The sequence below is a fragment of the Sinohyriopsis cumingii genome, chromosome 14 (genome assembly GCF_028554795.1).
Source record: "Sinohyriopsis cumingii isolate HCF-2022 chromosome 14, ASM2855479v2, whole genome shotgun sequence".
NCBI lineage: Eukaryota > Metazoa > Mollusca > Bivalvia > Unionida > Unionidae > Sinohyriopsis > Sinohyriopsis cumingii.
The window spans coordinates 32,933,854-32,961,756 of NC_142974.1; the positions used below are offsets into that span (position 1 = coordinate 32,933,854).

At 37.6% G+C, this 27,903-nt stretch overlaps 1 protein-coding gene across 1 annotated transcript in view; it reads left to right on the plus strand.

Annotated features, from left to right (window-relative positions):
* Window positions 1–2,472: 2,472 nt before the first annotated feature.
* Window positions 2,473–27,903, plus strand: part of LOC149783535 (uncharacterized) — a 73,059-nt gene continuing 47,628 nt past the window's right edge. Inside the window, exons 1-5 of the mRNA XM_089931797.1 lie at window positions 2,473–2,710; window positions 11,227–11,289; window positions 17,899–17,994; window positions 20,577–20,749; window positions 21,834–27,772. Coding sequence (XP_089787923.1) covers window positions 2,668–2,710; window positions 11,227–11,289; window positions 17,899–17,994; window positions 20,577–20,749; window positions 21,834–27,772 — 6,314 coding nt within the window. The 5' untranslated portion in view covers window positions 2,473–2,667. The remainder of the gene's footprint in view (window positions 2,711–11,226; window positions 11,290–17,898; window positions 17,995–20,576; window positions 20,750–21,833; window positions 27,773–27,903) is intronic.

The window sequence follows — 27,903 nt, forward strand, 5'->3', positions numbered from 1 at the left end:
ATGAAATAATCATCTTATTTAATATCAGAATCGTTGTATATAACTGTAGAAATAGTATAAAATAACGTTACCTTATTTAACTTATAATTCCATTGGGAGAATCCATCATATTAGTTCAACCGATAACTATTTCCGTTTTCAGTCCATCCGAATACCTTGGTTCGTCGGTTATGTTTTAACCGACGATCTAGGGTACCCAGACGGTTTGGGCCTTGTTTGTTTGTGAGCCATATAAGGACATTACTGCCTGATTTAGACACGTAAACATGTCGTAGCAAATATTATATCACTGAAAAACTAGCGTAGAATATTCAGATATGGCATAGCAAGCCTTATTTACAAAACGAATTACCGCGAGAATCTCGTTTTATCTATCATAGTGGACACGTTAATGTTAGCGTAAACATTCCAGTATAATTTACCTGATAAAAGCTTTATAACGTTATCATTAGCGAACTTCATGGAGAAAAAAAACAAAAAAAAAAAAAGACAAACACATTACTTAGGCAGTGGATTTTAACTAAAGTCATCCAATTTGTCTTTGGATTTGCTCCATGGTAAGGTAAGGATCAGTTTGCGGCTACGACATCGTAGCTAAGGCAAATGCATGAATCGAATAGCAGTGGGATATAACGACTGAGAAATTCGGTTTTCGTCGAAGGCACTAAATTATGGAGTGAAGTATGAAGACGTGATTCAGTAGAACCAGTGCCGGATTTAACCCTGTAGAGACCCTTAGGCCATTTGGCAGTCGAATTCTGGCCCCCTCCCTGAAATTATCTCCTAATACGTTTTATCAATATTATTTTGATCCGTTGCCACGGGGCCCCTAGGCCGGTGCCTACTCTGCCTATTTTGTAATCCGGCGCAAAGTAGAGCACATCTCAACAGAAAATCATAAGTTTAAAATTTTGCATCCCAATGCATTGATCCCCCCCCCCCCACTAAATACTTTGCAACCACTTCCTTGCGTTATTGTTTGTTGATCGGACGGATCATTTAAAAAAAAATACACCTAAACGGATTTGCACAGTTTGGGAGATCGACCTGTGGGGACATTCGCAACACGTAATTTCAGTCACATGACACAACTTTCACCCTCGCAGCTACATACAAGTTTGACTGAAGGTTTTCTCCTCCTCTAGCAAACGAGAATCGCTTTTCATAAACAACGTCTTGCAAAGACTAACACAGTAGTCAAACGTTTGAGAAGTTCATTCAGTTTTAAGTGACTGATAATAATAATTATTTATGCCCTATATCAATATAATATTCTGATGCTATTTATAGATAATTTACTGAGATAAAAACAAAACAACATAAAAAATCGTTTACAGAAACAATAAAAGCAAAAGCATGAAATATCACTTTTTTAAATAAGAAAATGATCTTTTTGTCACACACAAAATGTTAACTAAATATATCATTCCTTTTCAACTGAATACACTTTTGTGTCTGTCTCTTAAATGTCGATTGGTACAATACATTGGTTTAAACTGTAAGATGCTGACCCGATAGGGCAATAACATCTCGCAGATAACTGTTCTGTTTGGTACTAATGACGTCACTCACGTTGGACATGTCCGAATTAAATATAAACTTCCGCTTCAGCCGTAGTACTGTGTAAAACAAAATAATAAAACTTTGTATTAGCTCTATCAATGAATGACACAATATCATGATAAGATAATTACAGTTCAATGAGCTGGAACTCATATTAAAGTTTCAACATACATACTAAAGTTGACTGGCCGAGTGGTCTAAAGCATTCTCCGTTTCGGATCACTGCCATCTCACCTATGTCTGCGTGGGTTCGAGTCTCGGATACGGCTAATGTAAGTATGTGAGAAAGCTTGCCAGTAGCTTCTCGTGGGTCGGTGGTTCTTTCCAGGGTTTTCACGGGTTCTTCCTCCACCATTAATACTGGCCGCCATGTATAGCCTATCGTGTGCTGAAAAATGGCGTTAAACTCAACAAGAACTAAAACGTTGATTTTTCATGCATAGTGGAGAAAAAATGAATTAGTTACTTTTTATGTTCATTTTTTATGGAGACGTTTGATTCACTAATTGATTGCATGCTAGCTCGTCTGGTGATGGGTTCGATTGCGCTAGCCTAGTCATTTCAATCAGTGTATTTATCCTTTAACCAGGCTGAGGGAAAGCCATATATCTAGTAGCAAGTACTCAGTACGTTAGTTCCATATTAAATAAAGGAAACTGTTATCCTGATTGATAACATTTCACCAGTAATTTTGAAATAAATAAACATTTTCTTGGGTAAAAAGTTGTAATTCTCACTGCACTTGAAGCCACATGAGTGTGTCGCATTAACAATAATACAACAGGTCCTGTAAAACACTGTCTCTGGGTGTGCGAAACGCGGGAAAAAGGGGGAAAAACCGCAACCTCGTTTTCGGACTGCTAGGTAGAGTTATCGTGACGTCATCAACATGAAGAATTAGGACACGAATTCCCCATATTTGCGGCTGATTTTTTTTGCATGTTGAACAAATAATAACTCATCTGAACAGTTGTGATATTTAGAGGTTATTTTGATCTACTATGTCAGCATGAACACATCAGTCTATTCATGAATTCGTTTGGAAGACCTGGGAAAACCTAACCTGTGGTCAACTTGTTTTGATCCAAAGGCAGCCATTGGGGGATGCCACGCAATAGAAATCTGTCGCAACCTTCGCCGCTTAAACGTACGTAACCGCTATTTACATAATTTATGATATGATGGTGATTGATCAAAATACTCATGTTTTGTGTTTAGATGCATGTTTATTAATGTTACAAGGCGAAATAATATGATTTGAGCTGAGAATTTTCTCGTTTAGCTGTGGGTTTGGGAAACACCTCGATGTGTTGTGAGTTACAGTGCTGGGGGTTGCCCTTTCCTGTGTGCAAGGAGAATGAATCTCGGAAATGGTATTTAAATGTATATTTGCGAGCTACTTTACCATATACGAACACTTTGAATACACTGTATATTTTCAAAGAGTTTGCATTGTTATTTTTTTTAAACACAATTTGTCTTTTAGTGTTTGTCAGATATATCGGATGTCTTTCCAAAAATAGGGATGTTTCTGCATTCCAAAAATAAACAATGCCATGACCGATAATAAAATTAATGTAATGCATTTAGATGTATCAAAGTCTGATGTATTCGTTTCATCGAGGCCTCTGCTTTTCTTTTTTTTTTCTTTCTTTTTTTGTCCAGCGATAAGTTTAGAAATAATTATTGATTAATAGCAATAATACAAATGGCCCCTTTCGTCAATATGGACTCATCCAAATACAGGATTCCATAGCTCGAGGCCAATGGGATTTCGCAAGCTTGTCAGTCTGAATGAGTCACTGCAGCTATTGATTACGGAAATGTTGAATGAATATATTTTATAATAATAATTTTACGGCTTTACACATTTTCCACTGAATTTTGTGATATAAAGCCCGATACAAAGCAATGTGTGACGATTTCGTACCCCGATTAGAGGGGTGTTGTTGTCACGTGGTTTACATATACATGGGCTAGTTTGACGTCATTGTTTCCAAGGGGAAAAAATCGGTGGTATATCCCAGACAGATTTCTGGCTATCCCAATTTTTTTCAGCCAAATAACAGTTGACTATATATATCAAACAGGCGCATTTTTAAATTATTTTAAATTTTATACTCATGCCAGATACTTTAAAGATAAAATGTACAGAATAAAAAGCAAGGTCATAGGTCTGTTTATTTAAGATTGTCATAATTTGGCCTCCATTATTCATCTTTTTAAAACAAGAAGAAGAAAAAAGAAGACCCCCCACCACAAACAAAACACACACAGCCCCAAACCAAACAATCAAAATAAAACAAAACAAACTCTTGACAGGTTTCTCACTGAGATACAAATTTAATCTTCATCTGAAGAGCAGTTAGAACTTCATGATAGTGACTTAGGATCATATACTTGTATACTTGAATGGACTAAATACTTGTAGCATATACTTGTATACTTGAATGAACTAAATACTTGTATCATGTACGTGTATACTTGAATGAACTAAATACTTGTATCATATACTTGTATACTTGAATGAACTAAATACTTGTATCATATATATGTATACTTGAATGAACTAAATACTTGTATCATGTACGTGTATACTTGAATGAACTAAATACTTGTATCATATACTTGTATACTTGAATGAACTAAATACATGTATCATAGACATACTTGAATGAACTAAATACATGTATCATATACATGTATACTTGAATGAACTAAATACTTGTATCATATACATGTATACTTGAATGAACTAAATACATGTATCATAGACATACTTGAATGAACTAAATACTTGTATCATATACTTGTATACTTGAATGAACTAAATACTTGTATCATATACTTGTATACTTGAATGAACTAAATACTTGTATCATATACATGTATACTTGAATGAACTAAATACTTGTATCATATACTTGTATACTTGAATGAACTAAATACTTGTATCATATACATGTATACTTGAATGAACTAAATACATGTATCATATATATGTATACTTGAATGAACTAATTACATGTATCATATACATGTATACTTGACTGAACTAATTACATGTATCATAGACATACATACTTGACTGAACTAATTACATGTATCATAGACATACATACTTGAATGAACTAAATACTTGTATCATATACATGTATACTTCAATGAAACTCTGTATCATGTACATGTATACTTCAATGAAACTAAATACATGTATGCTTGAATAAAACTCTCTTAGGAAATTACTGCGGAGTTTCTTCAAAAACGTCAAAACCTGTATATACCTTTTAGTGGCCCCTTTCATGTTATGGAAAAAAACAGGCAGGTGTTCATGGCATAGCAAAAATTTCACACACATATAAATACATATGCATGTATCGTTAACCATGGTATCGATTGTCCATCCATATTTTCAAAGAATGAGTAGTGTAGATTTGGATTTTTAACTTGGCTTTAACAGTTTTTCAGTCATATCGCTACAATGTCTGCAGTGTGGCATTTTATAGCGATGCCTAGCACTGGGGCATCATGTCACAGACATGTAGCATGATGTCCCATCCAGTCACATTATCCTGACACCAGGCCAACCAGTCCTAACACTAACCTCTTAATGCTGAGCGCCAAGCAAGGCAGCTGTTAGTACCATCTTAATTTGTAAATCTTTGGTATGACTCGGCCAGAGATTGAACTCACGACCTCCCGCATCCGAGGAGGACACTCTAACCACTAGGCCACCGGAGTGGTCAAAGAATGAGGAAAGAAATGCAGTAGAAACAGATGCAGTTTACATGGTTGTTTTGTTTTGGTATTTCAGAGATTGTCACAAATAAGTGTCAGCTGATATACAGTTTAAGGCCTGTTATAGGGTGGAGTACGATGAAAATATCAGTTCATGTTTAAGGTCACTTGCCTATGTTTCCATTCACTTGTAGCTGGCATAGATAATAATAATAATGAGGACTTTTTATAGCGCCTAATCTTTAGAAGCTCTAAGCGCTTTACAACATTAGACAACACCGATAAGATAAGAAACATAATAATATTATTACAAAAGCAAACACGAAATTAGAATAACATTAAAAAATAAAAAACATGCTGAGAATATTTCAGGTAGGAAACATTATTAAGTCTTTAAGTTTGTTCTTGCAGTCGAAATAAGTGAGTTTTGAGAGCCCTCTTGAATGTGATCAATGTGTCTTTGTGCCTAAGTTCAGTGGGCAATTCATTCCACGTTGCTGGGCCCTGGTATGCAAAAGAACGCTGTCCATATGACTTTGTTTTCATAGTGGGAATAATGAGTATACGATTGTCTGAAGAGGAGTGTAAGTATCTTGCTGGTGTGTACACATGGGTGAGGTCACATAGGTATGTTGGACTAGAGTCCGACAGTGAAATGTAGCACGGAGAACAAATTTTGTGTTTGATTCTGGATCGAATGGATAGCCAGTGTAGGGTACAGAGCAGCGGGGAGGTGTGCTTTGATCGTGGTACTCTAAGTATGATCCAAGCAGCTGTGTTTTGAACTGTTTGAAGTTTCTGGAGTAGATATTGAGATGAACCAGACAGAACTGAGTTACAATAGTCCAGTCTTGAAAGTACTAATGAACACACAAGTGTTTTAGTGGCATCAACTGAAAGATATTTGCAAACTGAGCTGATGCGTCTCAGCTCAAGGTATGCAGCCTTGCATATGTTCATGACATGTTGGTGCAATGTGAGGGTACTGTCCAGAGTAACACCTAGGTTTCATACTGGTTGTGTGAATTTAATGTTGGCATTGATGATATTTATTGTTTGAGGTAAAGGATGTGAATGAGAAAGTCTTTGTGTTGTGATCAGAATGGCCTCAGTTTTATCATCATTCATCTGCAGCTTGTTACATGTCATTCATGATTTCACATCAGAAATGCACCTCTTTACACTTTGGATGGTAGCATCAACTTCAGTTGGGTGGCTAGATTTGTATATTTGGGTGTCATCAGCGTACAATTGGTATGACACTGGATGATGATCTATGACACTTGAGAGCAACTGAGTGTACACAGTGAAGAGAACAGGTCCAAGAACAGACCCCTTTGGAACACCACAACATAGATCAGCTGGGCTGGAGTGTATTCCATTTCCAGATACAATTTGTGTCCTGTTGACTAAGTAGGACTTGAACCACAGTAAGGCTGTATCATGAATGCCAAATACATGCTGGAGACAGTGAAGTAATATATCATGGTCTATTGTGTCAAATGCTGCAGACAAATCAAGGAGGGTGAGGACTGTAATCTTTCCGCTATCTAATGCAGAGAGAATGTCATTAACTACTTTTAGAAGAGTTGTTTCAGTACTGTGGCAAGGGCAATATGCAGATTGTACATTGTTAAAAAGACTATTTGAATTTAGATGAGATACAAGCTGGGATAGAACAACCTATTCTAAAATTTTTTAAATGAATGGGAGATTAGAAACTGGGCAGTAGTTCTTTAAATCGTTATGGTCTAGTGTTGGTTTCTTCAGCAGAGGCTTTACAATGGCAGTTTTGAAAAATGATGGGAATTCCCCAGATGAGAGAGAGGTATTAATAACATCAGTTAGTGAAGGCAATACTGGATCTAAGCACTCAAGCAGCAGTGATGTTGGAATTGGATCTAGTTCACATGACTTTGGTGCACTCTACATCACGATTGTACGTACGAAATCCATAGAGACAGGATCAAATGCTGCTAATGGTTGCCGCTCAAATTCTGTATCCCAACTGTATGGTGACGACGAGTCAACTGAAATTGTGGTGTCAAGCTTATCTCTAATGGTTTGTACTTTGTCATGGAAGAAATTTGCAAACATGTCCGGAAGGTCAGCTGGAGAGAAGGTAGTTGGAAGTGGTGCTGATTTGTTCCTTGACATTAGCTTGTTAGTAATCTTGAAGAGCTCTTTGCCGCTGGAACTTTCCATGATCTTAGTAGTGTAGTGGACTGATTTCACTGCATGGACTATATTTGTGACATTCTTCTTAGCTGCTTCATAGATTTGCTTATGATTAGTGAGTCTGGTGGAAAGCCAGAGCCTCTCAGCTTTACGGCGGTCTCTTTTAGCAGTGCAAAGCTGGTCCCTAACACTGCTATACCATGGAGAACACTTTTGAATTGATACTCAGCACTTGGCAGCTGGGGCATGTTTGTCAAGTAATGAACGCAGACAGTTATCGAGTTGTTCTGCGGTAGGAGGTAAGCAAGTTGTTAGGTTAGCTTGGATGTCGTGCACTGGTTTGGTTCTATGTATCATATGGAGGTTTCTCTTAGTAGCAGATAAAGGTGGAGGGTTAGGGACTGATATGTCAAGATGGCATATAATGCAGAGGTGATCTAATGCAAGGTCATGGGATACCAGGGAGGACCGTAGAATGTTATCATCAGGTCTGTGAAGAATCCAGTCTAAAATGTGATCATGTTTATGGGTGGGTTGGTTAACTGACTGTTTGAGGTTGAAAACATTAATGGAATCTATGAGTTTTGATGTATTTGAGTTTCCAGGACAGTCAAAGTGAAAGTTGAAATCTCCGAGAATAATCAGGTTGCCACCTTTCGAATTTCCATAGTCCAGGAGATTTGGAAACTGCTCCAAAAAGAGAGAGTCAGCCAGCTTGTTTTTTCTACTAGGAGGAGGGTGGTATAGGCAGAAAAAATGGACTGACCTTTGCTCCAGTGTGAGTGTGGTTTGGACTAGTTCAAACGATGTGTGATCGAAATTCAATGTTGTGGTATAGTTAAGATGTTTTATCATGGAGTTCTTTGTGATGAGAGCAATTCCACCTCCGCGAGAATTACGGGGGAACGACTTGATGGATCTGGATTCAATGTCCCATATTGTGATAAAAAACTAGGATCTACACTGTTTTGGATCCAGATCCAACATCCCATATTGTATTAAAAAAGCAGGTCTACCCTGTTTTGAATCTAGATTCAATGTCCCATATTGTGTTAAAAGACTAGGATCTACACAGTACTTGATCCAGATCAAGTATGCCATATTGTGCTGGAAGATCAGCATCGACACTGTTCTTGATTTGGACCCAGTGACCCATAATATGCTGGGTGATTAGCATCGACACTGTTCTTGATTTGGACCCAGTGACCCATAATATGCTGGATGATTAGCATCGACACTGTTCTTGATTTGGACCCAGTGACCCATAATATGCTGGGTGAATAGCATCGACACTGTTCTTGATTTGGACCCAGTGACCCATAATATGCTGGGTGATTAGCATCGCCACTGTTCTTGATTTGGACCCAGTGACCCATAATATGCTGGATGATTAGTATCGACACTGTTCTTGATTTGGACCCAGTGACCCATAATATGCTGGGTGATTAGCATCGACACTGTTCATGATTTGGACCCTGGAGTGACCCATAATGTGCTTGATGAGTAGCATCAACACTGTTCATGATTTGGACCCAGTGACCCATAATATGCTGGGTGATTAGCATCGACACTGTTCATGATTTGGACCCAGTGACCCATAATATGCTGGGTGATTAGCATCAACACTGTTCTTGAATTGTACCCAGTGACCCATAATATGCTGGATGATTAGCATCAACACTGTTCTTGAATTGGACCCAGTGACCCATAATATGCTGGGTGATTAGCATTGACACTTCTGGATTGTGACCCATAATATGCTGGGTGATTAGCATTGACACTGTTCTGGATTGTGACCCATAATATGCTGGGTGATTAGCATCGCCACTGTTCTTGATTTGGACCCAGTGACCCATAATATGCTGGGTGATTAGCATTGACACTTCTGGATTGTGACCCATAATATGCTGGGTGATTAGCATTGACACTGTTCTGGATTGTGACCCATAATATGCTGGGTGATTAGCATTGACACTGTTCTGGATTGTGACCCATAATATTCTGGGTGATTAGCATTGACACTGTTCTGGATTGTGACCCATAATATGCTGGGTGATTAGCATTGACACTGTTCTGGATTGTGACCCATAATATTCTGGGTGATTAGCATTGACACTGTTCTGGATTGTGACCCATAATATGCTGGGTGATTAGCATCGACACTGTTCTTGATTTGGACCCAGTGACCCATAATATGCTGGATGATTAGCATCGACACTGTTCTTGATTTGGACCCAGTGACCCATAATATGTTGGGTGATTAGCATCGACACTGTTCTTGATTTGGACCCAGTGACCCATAATATGCTGGGTGATTAGCATCGCCACTGTTCTTGATTTGGACCCAGTGACCCATAATATGCTGGATGATTAGTATCGACACTGTTCTTGATTTGGACCCAGTGACCCATAATATGCTGGGTGATTAGCATCGACACTGTTCATGATTTGGACCCTGGAGTGACCCATAATGTGCTTGATGAGTAGCATCAACACTGTTCATGATTTGGACCCAGTGACCCATAATATGCTGGGTGATTAGCATCGACACTGTTCTTGAATTGGACCCAGTGACCCATAATATGCTGGATGATTAGCATCAACACTGTTCTTGAATTGGACCCAGTGACCCATAATATGCTGGGTGATTAGCATTGACACTTCTGGATTGTGACCCATAATATGCTGGGTGATTAGCATTGACACTGTTCTGGATTGTGACCCATAATATGCTGGGTGATTAGCATTGACACTGTTCTGGATTGTGACCCATACTATGCTGGGTGATTAGCATTGACACTGTTCTGGATTGTGACCCATAATATGCTGGGTGATTAGCATTGACACTGTTCTGGATTGTGACCCATAATATGCTGGGTGATTAGCATCTACACTCTTCTTGATTTGGACCCAGTGACCCATAATATGCTGGATGATTAGCATCGCCACTGTTCTTGATTTGGACCCAGTGACCCATAATATGCTGGGTGATTAGCATTGACACTGTTCTGGATTGTGACCCATACTATGCTGGGTGATTAGCATTGACACTGTTCTGGATTGTGACCCATAATATGCTGGGTGATTTTACAAAATCGTTATTTTAGTTGGTCTTATTGACCATCAGTTTTCACTCACTTTTAGTTTCGTATCAATTTTTATTTTCTTCAATTTTTAGTGTGCAGATTTTGTATTTCTGTTAAGTTGTGTGTAATTACTTTTCTTGCAAAGTAGTTTTGATGTCTTCTTCATAAAATCTGTTGTGAAAAATGTGCACCTCCAGATACAGTTTTAGAAAACTGATAGTCCAGAGTTAGTTATTGAAGGGTCCACGTTGTGCGCAATCTTCAAACTTTAAGGTTCTAAGTCTAGTATCTGACCTCCCATGATGCAGTGCGAGCAGTTAGAGAGAGCATAGGTAATATAACTGTTGAATTTATTTGTTTCAAATGTATAATTGATAGTTAATAATTGTTCATGATGCATGTAATGATAATTGGTGTTGTTCTTTTCATCAGATAATGAGATCTAGTCGATATGTTTCTGGTGTTCATGATGCATGTAATGATAATTGGTGTTGTTCTTTTCATCAGATAATGAGATCTAGTCGATATGTTTCTGGTGTTCATGATGCATGTAATGATAATTGGTGTTGTTCTTTTCATCAGATAATGAGATCTAGCCGATATGTATCTGGTGTTCATGATGCATGTAATGATAATTGGTGTTGTTCTTTTCATTTTACAGGCCCACTGGATGAAGAATTCACTTTTGACTTAACAGGAGGAAAGAAATCTAAAGTTGTTAAGGGTAGGTCACATTAAGAGATAATCCTCAGAGATTAGGATGAAGAGGTGAAGGTTGCATTTGTCCAGCAATGTCTTATTTCATGCCAAAGGTTAACTATTGAATGTAATTGTTATCCGTTTGGTTGACTTTTTTATGCAGTTGGTTAATTTTGTATGCAATTCTTGAGAAATTAGCATTAGTCTCAGCATTGCACACCCTGGAATAAACTTTGGAATAACAGGTCACCAAAACCTGAAATGCACAGTAAAAAAATGCTGGAAACAAATAATGACTATTTGAACTTTTCACCATCAGCAGGAAGCTTTCCCCACTCCTTTGATTAATCCACAAGGGGAGAAAAGTAGAGCTGGAGACAGGTTTCATGCTGTTCATTGTTGTTGTTTTGGGTTTAATGCCATTTCTCAGCCCATGATTGGCTATACATGGTGGCCTGTATAAATGATATAGGGAACACAGCGAAATCCTGGGTAAGAACAAGTGACCCATGGAAAGCTATTGGCAAGCTTTCTTACATACCCACATTGGCCAAGCCCGAAACTAGAACCCACATGGATAGAGGTGAGATGGCAGCAATCAGTAAACGTGAGCGCTTTAGATCATAAGGCCACCCATCTTAGCTCATTGAACTACAGTGACAATATCCTTCATCTGAATGAGCAAAATATGGTCAGACACTTTGATAATAACTACTACACCCTCCACCAGAATGAGCAAAATATGGTCAGTACACTTTGATAATAACTATTACACCCTCCACCAGAATGAGCGAAATATGGTCAGTACACTTTGATAATAACTATTACACCCTTCACCAGAATGAGCGAAATATGGTCAGTACACTTTGATAATAACTATTACACCCTCCACCAGAATGAGCGAAATATGGTCAATACACTCTGATAATAGCTATTACACCCTTCACCAGAATGAGCAAAATATGGTCAAACACTTTGATAATAACTATTACACCCTCCACCAGAATGAGCAAAATATGGTCAAACACTTTGATAATAACTATTACACCCTCCACCAGAATGAGCAAAATATGGTCAGACACTTTGATAATTACTATTACACCCTCCACCAGAATGAGAGAAATATGGTCAGACACTTTGATAATAACTATTACACCCTCCACCAGAATGAGAGAAATATGGTCAGACACTTTGATAATAACTATTACACCCTCCACCAGAATGAGCGAAATATGGTCAGTACACTTGATAATAACTATTACACCCTCCACCAGAATGAGCGAAAAATGGTCAGTACACTTTGATAATAACTATTACACCCTCCACCAGAATGAGTGAAATATGGTCAGTACACTTTGATAATAACTATTACACCCTCCACCAGAATGAGCGAAATATGGTCAGTACACTTTGATAATAACTATTACACCCTCCACCAGAATGAGCGAAATATAGTCAGTACACTTTGATAATAACTATTACACCCTCCACCAGAACAAGAGAATATGGTCAGTACACTTTGATAATAACTATTACACCCTCCACCAGAATGAGCGAAATATGGTCAATACACTTTGATAATAACTATTACACCCTTCACCAGAATGAGCGAAATATGGTCAGTACACTTTGATAATGACTATTACACCCTCCACCAGAATGAGCGAAATATGGTCAGTACACTTTGATAATAACTATTACACCCTTCACCAGAATGAGCGAAATATGGTCAGTACACTTTGATAATAACTATTACACCCTCCACCAGAATGAGCGAAATATGGTCAGTACACTTTGATAATAACTATTACACCCTCCACCAGAACAAGAGAATATGGTCAGTACACTTTGATAATAACTATTACACCCTCCACCAGAATGAGCGAAATATGGTCAGTACACTTTGATAATAACTATTACACCCTTCACCAGAATGAGCGAAATATGGTCAGTACACTTTGATAATAACTATTACACCCTCCACCAGAATGAGCGAAATATGGTCAGTACACTTTGATAATAACTATTACACCCTCCACCAGAACAAGAGAATATGGTCAGTACACTTTGATAATAACTATTACACCCTCCACCAGAATGAGCGAAATATGGTCAGTACACTTTGATAATAACTATTACACCCTTCACCAGAATGAGCGAAATATGGTCAGTACACTTTGATAATAACTATTACACCCTCCACCAGAACAAGAGAATATGGCAGTACACTTTGATAATAACTATTACACCCTCCACCAGAATGAGCGAAATATGGTCAGTACACTTTGATAATAACTATTACACCCTCCACCAGAATGAGCGAAATATGGTCAGTACACTTTGATAATAACTATTACACCCTTCACCAGAATGAGCGAAATATGGTCAGTACACTTTGATAATAACTATTACACCCTCCACCAGAACAAGAGAATATGGTCAGTACACTTTGATAATAACTATTACACCCTCCACCAGAATGAGCGAAATATGGTCAGTACACTTTGATAATAACTATTACACCCTTCACCAGAATGAGCGAAATATGGTCAGTACACTTTGATAATAACTATTACACCCTCCACCAGAACAAGAGAATATGGTCAGTACACTTTGATAATAACTATTACACCCTCCACCAGAATGAGCGAAATATGGTCAATACACTTTGATAATAACTATTACACCCTCCACCAGAATGAGTGAAATATGGTCAGTACACTTTGATAATAACTATTACACCCTCCACCAGAACAAGAGAATATGGTCAGTACACTTTGATAATAACTGTTACACCCTCCACCAGAATGAGCGAAATATGGTCAGTACACTTTGATAATAACTATTACACCCTCCACCAGAACAAGAGAATATGGTCAGTACACTTTGATAATAACTATTACACCCTCCACCAGAATGAGCGAAATATGGTCAATACACTTTGATAATAACTATTACACCCTCCACCAGAATGAGTGAAATATGGTCAGTACACTTTGATAATAACTATTACACCCTCCACCAGAACAAGAGAATATGGTCAGTACACTTTGATAATAACTGTTACACCCTCCACCAGAATGAGCGAAATATGGTCAGTACACTTTGATAATAACTATTACACCCTCCACCAGAACAAGAGAATATGGTCAGTACACTTTGATAATAACTATTACACCCTCCACCAGAATGAGCGAAATATGGTCAATACACTTTGATAATAACTATTACACCCTTCACCAGAATGAGCGAAATATGGTCAGTACACTTTGATAATGACTATTACACCCTCCACCAGAATGAGCGAAATATGGTCAGTACACTTTGATAATAACTATTACACCCTCCACCATAATGAGCAAAATATGGTCAGACACTTTGATAATAACTATTACACCCTCCACCAGAATGAGCGAAATATGGTCAATACACTTCGATAATAACTATTACACCCTCCACCAGAACGAGGGAAATATGGTCAGACACTTTAATAATAACTATTACACCCTACACCAGAATGAGCGAAATATGGTCAGTACACTTTGATAATAACTATTACACCCTCCACCAGAATGAGCAAAATATGGTCAGTACAACTTTGAAAATAACTATTACACCCTCCACCAGAATGAGGGAAATATGGTCAGACACTTTGATAATAAGTATTACACCCTCCACCAGAACGAGCGATATATGGTCAGTACACTTGAATCTAATAACAACTGTATCTATTACACCCTCCACCAGATTGAGTGAAATGTGGTCAGTACACTTTAATCTAATAAAAACTATGTCTATTACATTAACATCTATGATTTACTCTGCTAAAGTAATCAAGTTTACGTTTGTTTAATCGATACCAAAATGGGTAACATTAATTGCTATACTGTAATAGGCCCGTTGACAGCAGACCGATGTCTGGTGTGCATTTTACATTTTTAAACATGGAAAAAGATTCATAATAAATAGTTCCATTTTTGTAAAATCATATTTATGGCCCCTCCCACACAGACACAAGCATATGCCAGGTCTCTTTGAACCTTTAAAAGTGAGAGTCTTTGACCCTCCGTTTCCAGATATTGTTTAAATTTTTATCTTCTTCACTTTTACGAACAAGAGAATAGTTAATTTGATATTTGTTCATGTAATTAATTTTTTTGTCCATTATGCCTTTGTGTGCCATGAATACTGTGGGTCCAAGAATAGCATTTGTGGATGCACTGGAAGTGCTCTGCTCCCCATTCCCACCTTTCCACCACAGAGTCATATTAATTTGTGCTGTCCATTGTTTCACTGTCTATTTCACTTAACTTGCAAGCAATTAGAAACACTACTGAGTGAAACAGTCCAATCAGATGGATATATATATCTGGTATTACTTGTTGATATTGGGATCTTTTGTTCCTGCAATTTATTGAGGGCCTCAAGGTAGATTAGTTTTTAGCTAATTGTGTTACCCTCTTTAAATAAGGTCATTATTATTATTATTATTATTATTATTATTGTCCTGAGTCCCTGAATATTAATTCCTGTGTCCTCAAATCTTGATTCCTATGTCCCCAAATCTTGACTACTGTGTTCTTTGTTCCCAAATTTTGATTCCTGTTTCTCCCAGGGCATGCTTTTTCATCAGAGAAAAATAGAAAAAGTCCACCTGCCATTTTTCTTCAGTGTTCATCTGTCCACTTCTTTGTTAGTGCTTGGAGTGGTCAGAGTTACCATTTAAAAACAACATACTGGTATATGGTAATTGATTCATGATGATGATTGATTCGAGGTTTGTATTAGTTTGCTGAAATCCAGCACAAACTCGTGTTATGGCTGCTAGTGTAATGATTTATTTTCAAGATTGAATTAATGACTAAAGGAAATAAATTTCTGGATGACAACCTGCCAGAAATAAACAGTATGGCATTATTCAACTAATTTTTAGATTTACAAAAAGTAAGTTAAAAACAATAGGAATTCTTTTCTAAATGCTGGTAGGTAAAAAGTGAACAACACAGGTAAATGAGAATCAGATGGAGAATGGAAATTTTCATGGTGGGGCTTTTTTTATGCAAAACAGATATCCATTTGATAAAATGTTTCTTACAGTAGTGTAAATAGTCATAGAAAAGACTATAGTGAATGCAGATTGCCAAGGTATGACGGCAGAACTGCCAACAGTTATTTTAGTTGTTTTTGTTGTCACACAAAGTTGTTTATGTTGTCACACAAAGTTGTTTTTGTTGTCACACAAAGTTGTTTATGTTGTCACACAAAGTTGTTTATGTTGTCACACAAAGTTGTTTATGTTGTCACACAAAGTTGTTTGTGTTGCCAAACAAAGTATGTTAATAACAATCTAGTGTTTTTCTTTGTCCCTTTTTTTGTCCCCCAAATTTGAAGGGATTCAGGTAGCGGCCCCTTTGAATCCTAGGTGCAATACTGGATACATTGTACTTTGCTTGGAACCCAAGACTTCATTAGATTCTGGTTACTGTGACCATAATTTCAAGGTCATATAATGATACCGTTCTAAGGGGAGGACATGTTTGGGAGTAGGGAAATGTGTTTTTGGTTTAAAAAGCAAATGCCTTCTAGACTGATTGGTGAGTTAAATAGAATCTAGACTTTGATTGAGTTACAGAGAATCTAGACGTTGATTGGTGAGTTAAATAGAATCATGACCTTGACTGAGTTAAATAGAATCTAGACTTTGATTGGTGAGTTAATCTAGACTTTGATTGGTGAGTTAAATAGAATCATGACTTTGATTGAGTTAAATAGAATCTAGACTTTGATTGGTGAGTTAAATAGAATTTAGACTTTGATTGGTGAGTTAAATAGAATCTAGACTTTGATTGAGTTAAATATAATCTAGAAAATTAAATAAAGATGAATAAGTCTGGGATTATTTTATAAACACAAGTTCATTGTAGTGTTTTATGTCTCATTAACACAAATACGTTCTTTTGTGCAGAGGCAGATGAAGTCGACTTACAAGTGACTATATATGGCAGTTAACTTTAGGGGCCCCATATGTCCATAATAAAAAGCTAAAAAAACATGACTGTCAGTAGTAAACTCCAACATGGATAATTAATACCTACAAAGTGTAATGACCATGTTTCACTCACCCAGGTGGATGCAGTTGAGTGTAATTCAGTGATCTAGGCCTGTGAAATCTCCTGTCTCTAGCTGTACTTCTGTGTCTAGATATTAACTTTCACTTGCCTTTACTTCAAGAGTTGGTTGTACCTGACCAGTTTTTATGTACATGACCTATTTAGTCATAAAGGACTGCATGTAATAACATCTTAGGAAGTAACTCAAATATGCCTATTCCTGAATAGCACAGCATAACTCACGTCTGACTCAAATCCTTGTAGTTGTCTTACTTCAGAGGATATTACATAGACTTGAGTTAATATGTTCAGTACACATTGTGTGTAATGTTAACATTGTGTGTAATGTTAACATTGTGTGTAATGTTAACATTGTGCGTAATGTTAACATTGTCTGTAATTTTCTAATGAAATTATACTGTAATAATTACGACTGTGTTGCATTTAAATATTAAACAGCCATGCATGTTATTTGAGGCTCAGTTGATTAAGTAGTTGTGAAATTTGTATGTCTGAAATTTCAGGAGCAGAAGCAGGGAACCAGTCTTCAAGTAAAAGCACAGAGATTCAACAAGAAGAGAGACAGAGGTCACAGCCTACAATAGCAGTAAACACACAAGGTTATACATAAAGAGCAATGCACCTGAGTATTTTTATATTTCTAAGAATTGCAGTAATACAAATAATTTCAGGGTAAAGGTAGGTCATACATGAGAAATAGCATTCCACCAGTCATGTTTATCTCAGGACTGTTGTAATTTCAGGGTAAAGGTAGGTCATACATGAGAAATAGCATTCTACCAGTCATGTTTATCTCAGGACTGTTGTAATTTCAGGGTAAAGGTAGGTCATACATGAGAAATAGCATTCTACCAGTCATGTTTATCTCAGGACAGTTGTAATTTCAGGGTAATGGTAGGTCATACATGAGAAATAGCATTCCAGCAAACCCATGTTTTTCATAGGGCAATTATGATTTCAGGGCAATGGTTGTTCATACATGAGAAAAAAATGTTCCATCAAGCCCATGTTTATTCTAGGGGAGTTATAATTTCAGAACAACGGTAGTTAATAAATGAGAAATAATATTCCATGAAACCCATGTTTATCCTAGGGCAAGTATAATTTCAGAACAATGGTAGTTAAAACATGAGAAATAGCATTCCAACAAACTCATGTTCATCCTAGGGCATGTATAATTTCAGGGCACTGACAGAAACTAAGGGGTAGACATGCTAATTTGTAATGAAATGATGTGTATTTATTGATATCTGTTTGAGGAAATGATATAAATGGATGATGACTTGCTTGTCTTGCCATTGCTGGATGATGCCAACACTAATGATAGAGGTTACAAAGTCATTTATCCATGTACAGTATATACTTGCATATAAGTTGAGTCCAACTGCAAACAGTACAGATTCTGATCTTCCATTGCACAACATGCCAGCAATCAGGGTCTGTGTTGTTTATTCTACTATTTATACAATGGCAGATCTGTTTCTATGGAGTTGGGTTTGACTTATAAGTGTGTATATATGGTATATCACAGTTGTTTATTCTACTATTAATGCAATGGCAGATCTTGACTTGTCAGCGTGTATATACGGTATATCTTATTTCTTTTGTTCTACAAATTATGTGATGGCAGATCTGTTTCTGTGGAGTTGGGTTTGACTTATAAGTGTGTATATATGGTATATCACAGTTGTTTATTCTACTATTAATGCAATGGCAGATCTTGACTTGTCAGCGTGTATATACGGTATATCTTAGTTTTTTTGTTCTACAAATTATGCGATGGCAGATCTGAATTTTGGCAGTTGGCTCGTAATCAAGTATATATGGTATACCATAACTGTTAAATAATTTTCATTGCATCCAAAATGGAGTCATACAAAACATTCGTTACTTTGCTGATGTTTGTAAACGCTGTGTGACACGAAATTAAAATAACACTTAACATATTTGACACCATTTCTCAGTCTTTGCAATGACCTGCTAAATTTGTACAGGTAGAATTTATTTATTTTACTGTAATTCCAATATGACGTAAATAATTTTGCTAAGATTTAATCCAGTGTAAAATGTAGTGGTGTCTCTTTTCTTGTGAACCTGATCATTTGCAATCATTCATTGATTTGTCTTTTATTCTAATGTAACCTCAAATGAATTGCAACATGGTACACATTCATGTAAATTCTTATTTTGAAATAGAACAAAGATTAATATAAACTAGCTGAGCTTCTTTCCTAAGCACGTTATGGTTTGTTTTAAAATGTTAAATTAAAATTTACATCAAAATTAGTATTGTTTCAACTAATTATCCATTTGATTGGCATCAACTTTGGTTAAAACATTTCTTGAAATGGCAACACTTCAGGTTACTAAAACATTAGTCACAGCTGTAAAAGGGAAGACATTTAAGTCACTAACATAGTTACAGTTTGTCATTGATGAGATAGTCCAGTTACTCTAACAATTGTGACTATAGTCAAAGCTGAGATAGTCAGTTTACTTTAACTATGGTGACAGATTGTCAAAGGCTGGTCAGTCAGGTTACTAATTTTAATACTTGTCGGTGGTGAAATGTCAAATTACTATAACTGTAATCACATACACTAACAAATGACTTTAAAATAAAATGTTGTCTTCTTTTTTTATCTGAAAGTTTCCCAAAAGTTGGATCAAATATCTTTCACAACATCCCTTTAGGCCACCATGGCATACGTGCCATGTGTCTTACATGTGACTGAAGGTTTATGAATATAATTGTAGTTCTTATAGTTGGAATTAAAACAATAATAATATTTGGAATCGGTTTTCCAAGAGAAATGAAAAGATACTTAAAATATAATTAAATTCATAACAAGCTTTCTCTGGATTTTCCATATCTTCTTACTGACAGAAACTAATTAAGTACTGAAAAAGTACTGTGGTATGTACCACCAGATAAAAATACATTGGTGAACCAGTATACAACTCTAATATATGTTCTTGCATTTATGCATGGTTTGAATACATATATATATATATATATATATATATATATATATATATATATATATATATATATATATATATATATTCATTCATTCCCCGGGTCAGGGCTAAGGTAGGTTTGGTAGAATAGGTTGGTAATAAAGTATGCACATTTACTGCAATTTCAATTCAGCTATTGACAGGTTGTCTCCCTTTACAGAGAATGAGGATGACTCAGAAGATAAGGTAGAGCACTCTGCTATACCAGGAATCCAGTCTGTTGTAATAGTAGACCAGTCTCAGACAGATGGGGAACTAGTCTCCCAGACAGCTGCTGCAATTTCTCCTGGATCAACAGAAAGACGGAATCTTTCCCTTGAAGCTCTGTTTCAGGTAAGTTTTCTTACAAGCCAGATAGAAGTTTGTAATTTTGTAATTTTGAGTTTGGGACAAAAACAAAGCAAAATGTCCTTGACTTATAATGATACTCCTACTTCTAGCCATGGTTTATGCATCATGGCTCATTTGGCTTTCTGTTGTATTTGGTTCACTCATGAGCAAAGCCATCTAAAAACTCTGAATCAGTCAGAAATCTCATACCACTTTTGCTCCTTTTAGTAACAGATTATTTCTGAGTTCTGTTGACTGCAGATTTTTTCTTTACTTGAAATAAGATCAGGTTGTTCTATTTCTTTTTTTTCTAACATGATTTTTAATCCAAGAAATTTGGGTACAAATTTGCCTAACCCTGATGCATTGCTATTTAACTTCATTACTATAAAGTTAGATTGGGATTAAATCTGGTTAAATCCTAATCTCTCTATTTTTCATGTACCGCAGCAAACAGAAAAACATATAGATCTCAGATTTTTCCAGATAATCATGTACCTTTGAAACCTGACAATCAGCATTATGGTTCTAAAATTGTAACAGTGACATAAAAGTTTTTAGCAAGTATCTGTGTCATAACCTTGGACGTAGTACATATTGTCAAGTCTTTCACACTTAACTTTGAATTACGATAAACATGGTCTGTCTAAACTCAGTTACTGATGTGGAATATGTAATTATATATTTCATTTGTCATATCATTCTAAATTTACATGCTTAAAGTTGATAAAACTGCAAATATGACATTCATTGACAGCTTGAACATGGCACATTACTGGTGATAGATAAAGCAATGAATTGCTTTTAAAACGTTTAGTTGAGATACATCTTGATTAGACTTTTGTAAACTTCATTAAACTGTGCAATCTTTATTGGAAGATGATATTCAATAGGCAGCTGAGGCCTACATAATGGATCCTGCTTATCGTGTGTGGGGGAAAATATGGCCCAAGTTCTAAAATTTTAGTCCCAGACTTTGAAGTTAAGGAATTTCCAGTTGATGCAGTCTTGCAAATAAACAGTCTTCCACTTCATGAGACTTTTATAACTTTTATCTGTTCAAATAAATTTCTCTTATTTTTTTCAGGTGACAGATACAGAATTACAGAATATCACAAAACAACATCCAGATGTTCTACAATCCCAGATAGTAACCAATCAAGTTGACCAATCTGAGGCCAGGAGGTTTAATAATGCTGAATCAGAGGGCAGTCAGGACACTACAGAAGGGCTCATTGGGGAACCTGGAGTGTACAGAGAGGCTGTAAAAATTCCGGTGACAGAATCAGGTGTGGAGAAGTACCAGCTAAAGTCAGACACCTTAGAACAACAAGGCTTAAAACTTGTATACATTAAACAAACAGGAGAATTAAGTGATGACGGATCAAGCAGTTCTGGAAAGCCAAAATTTCCACTTACCAAAAGTCACCAACAGGCTGTTGACAAGTTGCTGCAAAAAGCATCAGGAGAGAACATTAGTGGGAGGAAACGTAAACATCCCCAAAAGCCTGGGCGTCATGTTTGTACATACTGTGGGCGAAGGTGTGCTAAACCCAGTGTTCTTGAAAAACATGTTCGAGCACACACTGGAGAGAGACCATATCCTTGTCTTGTGTGTGGATTCTCTTTTAAAACAAAAAGTAACTTAAACAAGCACTGCAAATCCAGAGCACATGCTATAAAGACCAACTTTGAGGAAAAAAAGAGAAGATTGGGTTCTGATGAGCAAGATGTTGACGTCCCTAGGGTAGCTCTTGAACTGGAAATAGGAGATGATGAAGTTGGAGACGAATATATCAGTGATGATTCAGCAACTGAATCAGGTGAGGAAGAGATTGAGGAGGTTGATAAGAGAACACAGGCCCCCTCACATGTGCTTCAAGAGGTGGCAAAATTCCTGGAGAGGTCGCGTGAAGACCGACCTAAAGTTGAAACTCCAAAAGGGTTGTCGCGATTGGAAAAAACAAAATCAGTGATTGAGAGTGATTTAGACACAGGGGATTTTTCTGTCAGTAATAAAAGTTTAATGCAAAATTCAAGTGTCCAATTAATGCCATCCCAGACAGTTGTATATCCAAAAATAGCTCCAAAACAGGTGGAAGAACCGAGTGAGTTACCTCCTTACAAGTCAGATCAATGGAAACAGCAGTTTAGTCAAATTATGAGCCCATTAGAGAGGTCATCGGTTTTGTTAACTAACAGCGACCAAGGCAAACAATCATATAATGAGGTTGAAGTTGTAAATCTGCCTTCACCAAACACTGATGCAGAAACTTCCACAAAAGCATTAAGAAATCTTGAAAAACTTAGTGAAAAGTTTGAAATTGCTGCAAAAGAAGGTGTTAGACTGTCAACATCAGTACATACTTTAGAGAACAAGCACGTCCAAGTAATGATCCAGTTGCAACAGCCTGCAGGCAGGGCTCAAAAGATTAGACGATGTTTTTCAGAACAATCCTCTGTCTCAAGTGAAAAGATTTTTCCAAAAGAACCATCTGTTTCTCTTGCTGCTCTGAGGGACAGGATTCAGCAATTAATATCAGCAAATGAGGCAATAGTTGACACTCCCAAGATTGACCCACCTCGACCAAAATTGGCAAAAAGGCTTGGAAGACAAAATAGTGAAAGTGGCATAAGTTACAGATCAGAAAGTGTTGAAGCTGTTAGTTCAATATCCAATGTCTTTTCTTCATCAGGCATTTCTGCTGTTCCAGGTCAGCCAGCGAGTGTGGAAAGTTTGTTTGACTCTGCAGGCACAGGAACTAGAGGAACTCCTCAAGTGAGTTTAACACAAGACCAGATCAGTGTAATTGTATCACATTTCCAAGATTGGAAGGGAGAGTCATCAGCATGTCAGGTCTCTAAGGGAGGTCATTCTTTAGGTCAGGTTTCCAAGGGAGATAACTTGATTCTTATTGGTCAGGAAACAGCAGGATTGGGCAATAGGAGTTGGAGTGCCCAAGCTATTAAAACTGAATCTGTAAAGAAAATAGAAGGTGAAAAGGAGATACCAGTAAGTGTGGGACAGCTTATTCAACCTGGTACATCATCAGTTCCTGTACTGATTACAAACTCTAATGCTGTTGTCATGCCAGTTAATAAATCTCCACAGCCAAGCGCAGGTCTTACACTTGTACAGGGCTTGGTTACATCTGCACAGCAGCAACAACATAAGCCACAGCAACAAAAACTGGAACTTTTGGGAACACAGCAAATGCAATCCAAGCCTGATAGTCATAGAGGAACTCCACATCAGGTCCAGGTATCACAGAGTGGAGAGATTGGGCCCGGTCTTATTTACACACTGCCCAATATGCAGACCAACACAAGTGAAACATCTTCCAGACCTGTCATAATTGTGTCAGCTTCAGCAGGAGAGAAGCAGAGGTCAGGTCAGACCAACTTACAGGGACCAATGATGGTCACTTCCATTACTGAAAGTGCTTCTGTATTGAACACAAAATTTCAAATTTCTGAATCCAAACCCGGTCCTAATCCATCCTTTAATAGTGCAGTCATTCATGTGCCATACCAGACTGTTTCTTTGACTGAACTGCCACAAAATATAAATGTTGCTGTGAGTCAGACCAGAAGCAGTGCATTGCAATCAGCCAATGTAAGAAGTAGGAGTGTATCCAGGTCTGAGCCATTCATGGTTCCAGCAACAAATACAAAGACCATGACACAGTTCAGTACTCCAACCTCTATTAAAACAGTCAACATGTTCACACCGCCTATAACGAGTGGTTCTGGTGTTTTGATTGCAGTTCCACAGGCTGTCTCCAAACCTGGGCAGAAGCTAGCTACAAGTCAGACAGCTTCTCTCACACCACAGAAGGTAGTCACTCTTGACAGCAGTGAACAAATTAAGCTGCTCTCAGCTCTCCTGCCTACGAAGGTTAGTGCTGAGGTAAAAGGAGATAACTCAAAACACAGAAATGAGCCACAGGAAATTAAAATAGAATTTAAACTAAATAAGGGAGGTGGAGCTCCCGGATCAAGTAATATTTTGTCCTCAGGACATTTTCATGATACGCCATCAATTCGTTTCCAAACTGCTAATATCAGCAACAAAAGTACATGTATGCGGGAACCATCAACTCCTGTGGGGCCTGTATTTCGTTTCCAGAATGCAGCTATTAGTAGCAGTCACAATAACCCATCAACTGTAATACTAACACCTAGTCAAGTTATGACTTCATTCAAACATACCAGTAACCCTGTTGTCTTGACACAGAAAAGTGTTGATGTCACATCACCCAGTTCTAGAATTGCTCATCCAGTGTTTAGGTTTCAAATGCCAACATCCACCTTGCCACAAAGAGAACCACTGCCAGGAAATGTCATACAAATAAATGATGGCAGCACTATAAAGAACTTGCTGTTAAAGAGTAAACAAGGGGAAGCAACTCTTTTTTCAACTCCCAGTTCTCACTATAAGCAAGTTACCTCAAAGGTTAGCTTAGCAAGTGACGATGAATATGGACCTTACCGTTGCTCCTTTTGTAATACGTCTTTTCTAAAAGAGCAGACACTTGAACTGCACAAGACTTATTATTGCAAAGAGAAGCCAGTGTCACTAGCAAATCAGCACAGTTCCATGGGATCTGACGATGGAAATACCATTGACAAAGAGGCAGTAGCCAAACTGTTTGTCAGTGCTGGTGTGACCATGAGAGTGAACACAGATAAGGATGATGAAGATCAAACACAGGAAATAGAACAAGCTCAAGATGGAGTGCCTAAATCTAGTTTGATTTTCGAAAACTTTGAACCCACCATCTGGCCAAAGAAAAAAGTGAAACCTAAAACACTCCGATGTAAAAGTCAATCATTTTCCTTTTCTTCCCTTCCTAGATTTGAGGGACAGAAAGATTGGGCCACCTTACTTCCTGTTGCTCATCAAGATACAGTTGGCATTCCTATAATAATAACAGATATTCCTGTCACCAGTTTTTCAGCGGCTCATAGTTCACAGCAGTCTAAGTTCATCCCTCTCTCCCAAGCAAACACCAATTCTTCAACTGAATCATCAGCATCTCAGTCAATTTACAGAGAAAATAAGCAGTCTGAGTGGAAACCAAAGTTGAAAGGTCAGATTCTAATGAGGAAACTGAAGAAGAAGGTTCTGATGAAGCGATCCTTAAGTTTAGATCAATTTGTGATGGAGAGATCTAGTGAGAATGAATCCACCCAGCACTTGGCAAGTGGAGATTATCAATTAACCAAAACCAAGTCCGTGGTAGAGAGGAGAAAGAGTAGAGAGTTGTATGATCGTGGTCCTCATGGCATGAACACTGGGTCACCCAATAAAAAGGAGCACTTGAAGATACTCAGATTTTCAAGGTCTGAGTCTGTTCCAAGAGCTGAGGAGGTAGCTAGAGAAGATCATGAAAGCAGACCTGTGGAATGTTCCGATGATGTAGTCCTTGTAGAAGTAACGGAATCCGCACAAGAAACACAAGATAAGACAGCAGTGACTTGGCAGTTGAAAAATGTCCATGTTCCAGTGGTGCTTGCCCAGCCATTTTTAGATCCTCTCATGTCAGTCACACCTGTTTATCAGTCTAATCACTTGGCTCATCCAAGAGGATTAGTCTGTTGTTTCTCCACTGATATACATATGGCTGTATTACGATCTAGTCATGGCAAAATCCCAGCAAGTCTGCATGGTAAGTTTAAAGGTTTGTTGGTGCCTGCAACTCCTTTGGAGAAACAGATCCCTTTTTCTGTGAATAACAGTGTACCTATTCCAGTATTAATTGGAGCACCACCACAGTTACAACCTTTGAATGCATCAGAGTCAAGTGGGAAGGAAAGTTCTGAAGATAAGCTTAGGAAAAATGATGGAGGAGGTAACTCAACAGCAGATTCATCAGCAGAAAAAACAAAAGATCTTGCATCATCTGAAGGAACTACAAATGCTAAAATACAGTACCTTTATGGTCATTCATATCCAAGTCTAAGAGGTGGAACATATGTGACTTTCTGTTGTTTGCAGAGGCCCCAGCCCATGTACGTGTTAGTAGGGAACAATAAAAAAGTGTCAATGTACTCCAATTGGCGGACAGCTCAGAAAGACCCAAATCCTTATGGGCTCACAACAAAAATGCTTCTTTCACTCTATGACTCACACTATGCTGGAAATCCGGTATTTGTGACTAGCAAAGAAACCTCACCCACAAAGGGACTGGTCACTCATAGTAGCTACTGGACCTATAAACAAAAGCAGGTCCTGAATATGGGACCAGGTCCAGGTTCTAATAAGATTCAGATTAAGGCTGTTATAAATATTCCTAAGATCGACCGACCGACAGATTCTAAATTCCAGATCCCAACAGAAGACGGACCGACGGATTCCAAAAGTAGTTTGAAACAAGTTGGACCCTCAGGAAAAGATAGACAGGGAAATATTATTGTTCTGAAGAAAGAGGATTCCCAGGAGAAGATAATTAAAGGTGGTTTTAAGAGTTTGGATCCATATTTATATGTCCGTGGTAGAGGCAGGGGAAAGTATGTCTGTCAAACATGTGGAATTCGTTGCAAGAAACCAAGCATGTTGAAGAAACATATTCGAACCCACACAGACTTTCGCCCATATCATTGTCGGCATTGTCGATTCTCCTTTAAAACTAAAGGCAACTTGACAAAACACATGAAATCTAAATCTCATCAAAAGCGGTGCATTGAACTCGGGATTGTCCCCGTACCAACTGCTATAGACGATTCTCAGATTGACCAGTCTGCTTTGGCAGCTCAGTTTGCCATGACCAAGGATGCCAAAATAGCAGACCTTTTTGATAGTGTTTGTGATAATGAGGCACTAGAGGAAGATGTTGATAAGGATGGGGAAGAAGAGGAAGATATGGAAGAGGAGGAGGAAGGAGAGGGGGAAGGAGATGAAGGTACTGAAGACAAGGATATAGAGGAAGGAGAGGAGGAGGATCTTGGAAAAGTAAATGATGAGGAAGTGGATGTACCTAAATCCTTTACACAAGAAAGTACAAGCAAGGAATCCAATGTCAGGTAAGTTGAATTGCTTGTACATCGGTCCACCCTTTGAGTACATTTTGGTGTGCCTGTTTGTCTGTATCTGTTGATGAAATATTCATATTACCAAAAGTTTACAAGTTAGAGCAGGGATCTCAAACATGTAG